This window comes from Aspergillus aculeatinus (assembly GCF_003184765.1).
Source record: "Aspergillus aculeatinus CBS 121060 unplaced genomic scaffold BO66scaffold_1, whole genome shotgun sequence".
Taxonomy (NCBI): domain Eukaryota; kingdom Fungi; phylum Ascomycota; class Eurotiomycetes; order Eurotiales; family Aspergillaceae; genus Aspergillus; species Aspergillus aculeatinus.
The window spans coordinates 579,991-587,881 of NW_020291470.1; the positions used below are offsets into that span (position 1 = coordinate 579,991).

The following is a 7,891-nucleotide window of genomic DNA, read 5'->3' on the forward strand; positions in this document are numbered from 1 at the left end:
GGGGGGGGGGGCTTGGTGGTTTACTTGGTTTATTTCTGGACCGGGGCGTGTTGGGTTCTTTGTGCATGGAGTTGGCTGATGGTGATGTTTGCTGGGGAAGGGAGCGGGAAGTGTAGTATACGTATACTGATACTGCCAGTGTAGTATAATGATACTTTCAAATAAGGCCCGCGGCGTGCATTGACTGACCTTCGACGCGGACAATCTTGGTTTCTTAGGGGTACCTAGTACTATTCATCTTACTCGTGCGTGCTCCATGTCACTGGTGAAGCGGTCTTGTCCTGCATGGTGGAACAATTCCTAGACCCTATCTTACTCTCACGTTGGGGAAAGAGATGGTCACGCGAGCCAGGCTGAGATCTCGACAGAACATCTGGATCGTCGGCGGTTGAACTCCACATCCGTTGCCCCAAGTGACTCAGCCAACAGGGCAAAAAGTGGGGGGGGAAGCCATCATATTTGATGGAAGGTGGCTGGAAAGTGACTCAGGCAGCGAATCTCAGGGCCCGGTTTCCATGGACTACAGGACGCCATTGCGGGAATATCTGACCACTTACTGGATTCCATTTCTTCTCTGAGGAGCCTCACGGGGAATCGGCAGAGAGGGTAAGAGAGACATTGATTCATATTTCAAGTTTCCTTTCGATCGTTGAGTCGCTGGGGAATGCTGGGCGGGATAGTTGCGAGGGGGGATCAAGGGATGAACTTATGGGTGCAGTGCAGTGGGACCCTGCCCTTTGCCCCCCCCCCTCCCTCTGGCCGGAAACAATTCATTTCAGTTCCTCCGCTCATTGGTGATGGATTGCTCTACATTCCGCGAGCATACACATACTTGAGCTGGTGGTCTTGAGGTGTATCCTAGTCAACCAGCGGAGTGGGTTGAGGAAGGAAGTGGTGGTGTGGAGTTGGGGCTCGTTGAGATCATCCGGCGGTGGGAGGGGGATTGAGTGGCTTGGTGTGGAGTGGGCTTTTGTTCCTATAGATCTAGTGACTGACAACGATGATGGCTGCGTTGAAGGTCTAGACTCTCTATCTTGGACGATGGGCAGGCTTACGGGTCAAGCGACGGGAATGAGGACTCTTATGAAGCTTGGTGTAGTTTGGTGAGCTTGTTCGTCGGTGGAGATGCTGCTGGGTGTATATACTTTTCTCAATATTTGAGTCGGTCTATAGGTGGTCAATTGGTGTTCGGTGCAGATGTAATCAAGCAGGGAGTGAAGTCGGGTATTGTATCGTTATTTTTAGGTGCAGGCGCAGTACTATGTCTGCTCACCACACCTTGACAGCATGGCGAGATTAGAACCTGGTAATTAGGAAGATCGAATAATATTTAACTATATCATGTTGTGAACTTGGTTTCCGATGTCATAATTGATGTTTGTAAGGAGGTTGAGCGGATACATCATAGATTGATGTTTGTGGTGTAGAACTTGGAGATATATAACTTGCGCTCTGGAACATACCCCCCCCGGCAACCTTTACCACCACACCATGAGGGCTTTCTGTTTACTTCCTCATCATCTATTTCAAAGTTCTATCGAGAGCGAATTGCTTACAGTCGAATCTATCCAGCAATAAAAATTTATCGAGATAAAGGATAATGCAAACAATCATATAACGGCGGCCAAGGTGTCGAACGCGGCCAGTCCCGACCAAAATAGAAGCATGCAAATACTTCCGATTGCCCCAGTGACTCCAGACTGCCACCCAAAGTAGCCGGATCAGGGCCAGCCCACTGAAAACAATAGGAATGCTGTCTGCAGCTCTCCAACTGTCATCGTTAGCTCCCGCCGATGAAAAGACACAAAAGATCGGGATGGATCTTGCCATGGCGAGCCCCGAGTCGCAACCCGCTGCACGCCTCAGGAAGCCACCACTGACTTACTGCTATTACCCCCTTCCATCATGCATTGAACGGCCTACGACATCCTGGGCCCAGACGTTGTCCTTTGCGACCAAGTACTATCATTAGGTTGCTGCTCCTGGAGCTCCACACCGATAAACCTGATCTTCATGACCTGCACCTGCACTCCTATCTTTGACCCCAAAGTCGCAACCTAACATCTGCCCCAAACAAGCTTCCCCAAAAAACAGCATCCGATATTCCACGCCACCTCCCAAGGGACCCCAACCGAACGAATCACCCTGGCGAAATGACAGGTCACAGTGTGTGCGAAGCCGAGAAATATCCCGCCGCGGTCGAGCTCCCCGCCGACTCTGAAACACCAGCACACCTGGCGGCGGCGGCTTCTTCCCCTGATCTCCAGCCAGGAGACTACAACCCCTGTGTGGGCGCAAAGCCCTCCTCACCCTTTTATCGCCATGCCACCCCATCCGTGAACATCGATCGCCTGAAGGTGGAAAGTGAGAAACCCCAGCCCACCGTCCAGCGCTACATTTCCCCCGTCATCCCCGAGAGCCCGCCCATGTTCAACGTATCCGCCTTGGAGTCGGGCAGCCGTCATGAGTCGACGTCGAATCTCTGGGGCCAACCGAAGAGGCACTGCGGGTGCATGAATCGGCTGAGCCGCAAGCAGCGCATCGTGGCCAAAGGCGTCATTGCCGTGGTGATCCTGGGAACCATGATTGCGATCGCGGTGGGAATTACCGTCGCTGTCGGAGGAGCCGTGTGGAGGTCGGATCACCGACAGGAGTTAATCGGCTGAGGATACACAGGTATGTTGACTATTATGGCTTCATGGGAGGCGCCAAATGCTAAGTACAGTACACGAATAGGACCAGTGTCTCCTTGCCCCTCTCCGTCGATACCTCAACCTACCATTCTCGGTTGTGATACAATTTGCCGTGTCATCACCTCAAACAACACATTTCAGCGGAGCGTAACTATACTGCATGGGAGTTTGGAGTCTGGAGAGCATTCGCTGGGTAGGAACTGGGTTGCATGTACATTTTCGCTTTTTCAGTTGGGGTTTTCTTCTTCTTCTTCTTCTTTTTTTTGAGTTCTTCCGAGTTCCTGTACATAAATGAGGGTTTGGTGGCTCTTTCTGGTCTTTTGCTAGCGACGCATGCGGGGCGAGATTGTTGCTTGTAACAACGGGATAAGATCAAATACAAACAGAACATACAGGCCAAACGGGTGGGTGCCTGACAGCTTGGCAATTAGCGAGGGAGGGATGCCTAGCTCAAGCACGTGATCCACAGGCCACATAAATACCGTGTGCTGGCGACGCTCCCTATCTGAACTTTTTCTTTTCTTCATTACATCGAAAAAAGCTAACAGAGCCTGCCACGACCCTCGTCCATCTTCCCACGACGAGTGTTGCCTTCGGTCTACGGACTGATCGGCTCTGGAGAACAATTCTCCCTGATAGGAAGTTCGCTTCTCGTTGTGTCCTCTTCAGTGAGGGCGATGAGGGGGGAATGTCGATGACGGGATACATCACTTTTGGTATATAATGATTGTACTGAATATCACCCACTTGAAGAAAAATGGCCGTTTTCTCACGTATTTTGTTCAACTTCGTAAACTCGCTAAAAGCTGCGTCTAGACCAATTGATCAGTCTGCAGAATCAGACTGTCCTCAGGTGGCCGCTGGCAGTGCCGGATTTATTAAAGAAGCAGCGGAAGAAAGTGATGCCGGACGCCGGCGACGGGACCCACATCGCTGCAGCTTTCGTACCTGGCCGTTTCCCATACAACAAGTTGTTCTCCAACTTTCATCACGCTCGCATGTCCAGATGGAGCTAATCCCATTGATCAACGCGAAGTTTTGTTCGATTTCCCATTGGATCAGGACGGCATCTTTGATATCCGCACCTATTATGTTCATCCAGGCGTGGAGATCGCGCATACCGATCCCTTGACTCTATACGCCATTCAGCATGAGGAATTCAGCGAACCACCACTGAGGGAAGAACCCTCAGGTTCCTGGGAACACATGGTCTGGCTTGGATTTTGAGGACTGCCCATTCTTCACAGCATTCTCAGAAGGACAACAACACCCTGCTTGTATTTGTTTGTTTGCCGCAGAGGAAGCAGCATGCCGGCGCCAGGATGATGCCATCTATGATAAAAGGTGCAACAGGGTCCGCGAACCTAGGCACTTCTTGTTCGAAGCAGGTCGAATCGATCGTACGTGAATAGTCGACAACCAATTCTTTTTTAATTCATTCCTTAATCTTTTTTTACTACGCCCCTCCCTCAACCGGCCTTGGCCCCCAGTCACTCTTTCAACTTTCGGTTGTATTGTATTTTGTTTCTTATACCTTGACGTGAAATCTCCATCGATTATAATTAACACCAACAGCAACAAGCATGAAGGGACTTCAGGCAGGAATCCCACTCGCGGCCCTGGCTGCTGTCGCCCGCGCCACTTCGGTCATCGGGGGCTCGCAGGGCGAAGATCGCGGCAGTGACGCCGCGCTGCCGGTCGACAACAAGTTCCGGAGTGAGGTGAACGACTACCACTCGGACGACCACTCTTTCGACCTTGATGCGAAGAAGACCGTCATCGAGCCGGGTCATGGCCGTCGCCCTCACCACCACAAGGCCAGAGAGGAAGTGATCCAGTCCAACGACGGACTGTCCGAGGGATCGACTTACGTGAAGCCGCAAGTCCACGCGGAGTCGAACAACGAGAACTCGTACCATGAAGATGACCACTCCCTTGAGCTGGAGAAGGATGTCGTCGAGGTGGTGCCGCCTCACGGTCATCCCAAGCACCACCATGCTCGTGGTGGGCACGAAGACGTCGACGTCATCGGAGGACCCGGCGGTGATGACACGGGCAATTCATTTGCTCTGCCCATCACCAGCAAATTCTCCTCCACGGTCAATGATGCCTATGTCGATGACCACTCGCGTGATATCGATATCGACACCACCATTGTGAAACCCAAGTCGCACCCCCCGAGCCACTTCAAGGCTCGCGGAGAGCACGAACATGTCGACGTTATCGGCGGCGCTGAGGGTATTGACACGGGCAACACCTTCGATATGCCGATTACGAGCAAGTTCTCGTCTGTTGTCAACGACGCGTATATTGATGACCACTCCCGGGACATTGACAGAGATACCACCATCGTGAACCCCAAGCACCACGGACCTGGTCACTTCAAGGCACGTGGTTATTATGAGAATGTCGATGTGATCGGTGGGCCTGAGGGAGTTGATGTCGGCAACACCTTTGATTTGCCCATCACCAGCAAGTTCTCATCCACCGTCAACGACTACTATCAAGACGACCACTCCCGCGATATTGATGTGGACAAGACTGTGGTTAAGCCTCACCACCACAAGGCCCGTGGTGGTGCGCCGGCGTGGGGTCGTGGTGGTGCTGGTGCTGCTGTCGGTGGCGGAGGACGGCTCGGTCGTGGCAAAAAAAAAAAGAGAGAGAGGGAGAGAGAGAGGGAGGAAGAGAAAGAAAGCAGGCTGGAGTGAAGGGGAGAGGGGGGGAAGTGCCTAGTTAAGTAGCAGTAGTAATATCTAAGTAGTAAGTCGCAAAGTAAAGAAGTATGAAGTAGTCAAATGGATCCTCAACAGCGATCAAAGGATGTTGTGAGTAAACATGTAATGACTTGCAAACATATTATGCTCAAGAAATTGAATATCAAGTAGAAACTGGAGACGAAGAAGGCTTGCTATGGTGGAGGTGGTGAACCTGGAATGACGGCGGCGATGATGATGTTTAAAGGAGAATGATAGTAGTGATGATGATGACTGGCTGAACGGACTGGGGTGGGAGAGAGAGAGAGAGATGAAGGAAGGAAGGAAGGATAGTTAGGTAAGTACTCCGTAGAGAGTCACTGAACAAGGACTGTAAAAGAGAAAAGCGAGAAAAAGAGAGGGAGTGGCAGTTCGTCCGTCTGTCCGTCCCAGACAAGAAGAAGAGCAATATGCCAATAATGAATGGATGAATCGAGCCCGGAACGGTCCTTGGGATTTTAGGGGGGAAGTCGATGTGTTGGTGGTAGTCGAAAAGAGAGAGAGAGAGAGAGGGAGAGAAACAGAGAAACAGACCAGAGGGAGGGAGGGGAGGGGAGAATACCGATCGATGGTGGATCAGTTCTGGAGAGTGAGTGTTCGTTCTCGTCTTCTTCCACGGATCCAGTCTGCTTCCGTTCCAGGAGTTTGCAAATGATGGACAATCGGAAGTCCCTTGGACTCTGGCTGGAGGACGACTGTTCACTCACTCACCCCGTCCGTTCAGTGAGGGACTTTGGTACGGAAAGTACGGAGTAGGTAAATTATTATCATGCACTATTAAGGTGGTTTACTAGTAGTTACAGTAAGGTAGGTAGTTAGTTATCCACTGTCCAACGAGCGTGCCAGAAGCTCGAGCGCGACCCGGCAGTTCGAGATGAACACAACACGCGACTTGATATTAGAGACCAAGGACTAAAAAACATTGCCCAGTGATTCCCGATCTCCCCGGGGAAGTGTGGTGTCGTCAAGTTGACTACGAGTACTGTACGTACTGTACTCTAGAGATAGGTAGTGATGGCACATGATGATGATGATAGCACGGAGTACGGGGTACTAGATTAATCAACACGACCATGAATCAATCACTGCCTCTGTCTCTCTAGCCTCTCTGAATCTCCGGAGCGGCTGCTTGCTGCAACAGCCGACTGACTGCGTGCGAGTGGCCTGCCATCGGAGAGTGAGATATGCAAGCAAGGAGATGCCGATTGCAGCTCCATTTAATTCTACGCAAACAACCGCCACGACGGATGCGAACGTGGAGGAAAGTGCGTGTGCCGAGGCCAACGGGACGTGGCTGATTCAGCAGCTAACAATGCATTAGTTGATTAGTACTATCGCAATATCGAAATTACTATCCTCGTCATTCACCAATTCAGCCAACTCCAGTTGTTTTGTTGTCCAAGTCTAGCCCGGATGGGATGGTCTCGTGCGATAAGGGGGAGACGCGAAGAGAACAATAAAAATCAAAAATCAAAATCAATTGAACAGATGGTCGATCTGGGTCCTGGCTCCCCGACACACCCTGCGAAACAAACGCTCGGAACCTGGAATGAACCCCGCGTTATCCGTGGCGGCATGACTCGACAGTTGATGACAAGATTAAATCCCACCAACACTCAACACGCTCCGAGGCTAGTCAACCTTAGTAGTGAGTCTAGCACGCAAGCAACTCTTTCTAGATGCCGGCTGCCTGCTTGAAGCACTAACCAACAATCAACCAAACTATCCAGGAACTAACTAATTCTTTAGTACCTTCTGCTCTCTTCTGCTACCCCTGTTCCCTCCTCTAACTACTACATAGTAATTACTCAACGGCGGGCGCAACTGCAGTTCGTACTCCGTATATGACGAATGCTTTCTCATGCGCTAAAGCCAAAACAAGTATCTCAACCATGTCAGAGAAGAACACTAATCTTCTCTTCCCATCTGATCACGAGCAAGTCTCACTGTACGACAGAAAGCCTGCCCATGGATGAAACCCGTGGTTCCCGGCGACCAGGAGCCTCTTGCTGTGCGGCTCCAACGAGCGCATTTCGGCGTCTCCATTGTGAAGAAGGAAAACGGAAAGGAGAGATCAACATGCAAAGCTCTGGCGGTGGTGTTCGCATAGTAAGCACCAAATGGGGCAATCCCTAACTATGTGATCTGGACAAGACCGTAGACTGACCCAAACCGACGGCCTGTATCTCTTGGGGTCTAGAAACTCGGCCCGAGACGCATGCATCGACCGGAGAAAACCAGTCTGGGAAGATCTCAAAATGAATTAATCGTAGCCTGCAGTCTGTCAAAGTTGAGGCCAGATTCCTATCATGTGATTTCGAAGGGAGAAGAGGCTTGTTGTTGTTATTGACAAGGGAAAAGACGGAATCAGGGGATCAGGTCTGGGTCGCGCAGTTCTTGCTCTCCCTCTTCCACCCACTCTCCCTCTCTCTGTCTAGACCCGCC

The 7,891-nt window shown here is 51.1% G+C and overlaps 2 protein-coding genes across 2 annotated transcripts; both read left to right on the forward strand.

Annotated features, from left to right (window-relative positions):
- The first annotated feature begins 2,043 nt into the window (after positions 1 to 2,043).
- BO66DRAFT_5133 (uncharacterized protein) lies at positions 2,044 to 2,755 on the forward strand. Its single transcript, XM_025653360.1, has one exon. It carries the CDS (start codon positions 2,154 to 2,156, stop codon positions 2,664 to 2,666), a length of 513 nt encoding a protein of 170 aa, XP_025509129.1. The 5' UTR covers positions 2,044 to 2,153; the 3' UTR covers positions 2,667 to 2,755.
- Positions 2,756 to 4,166: 1,411 nt separating this feature from the next.
- On the forward strand, positions 4,167 to 5,637 carry CweA (putative GPI anchored protein). The gene has a single exon (XM_025651624.1). It carries the CDS (start codon positions 4,277 to 4,279, stop codon positions 5,399 to 5,401), a length of 1,125 nt encoding a protein of 374 aa, XP_025509130.1. The 5' UTR covers positions 4,167 to 4,276; the 3' UTR covers positions 5,402 to 5,637.
- The last annotated feature ends 2,254 nt before the right edge of the window (positions 5,638 to 7,891 follow it).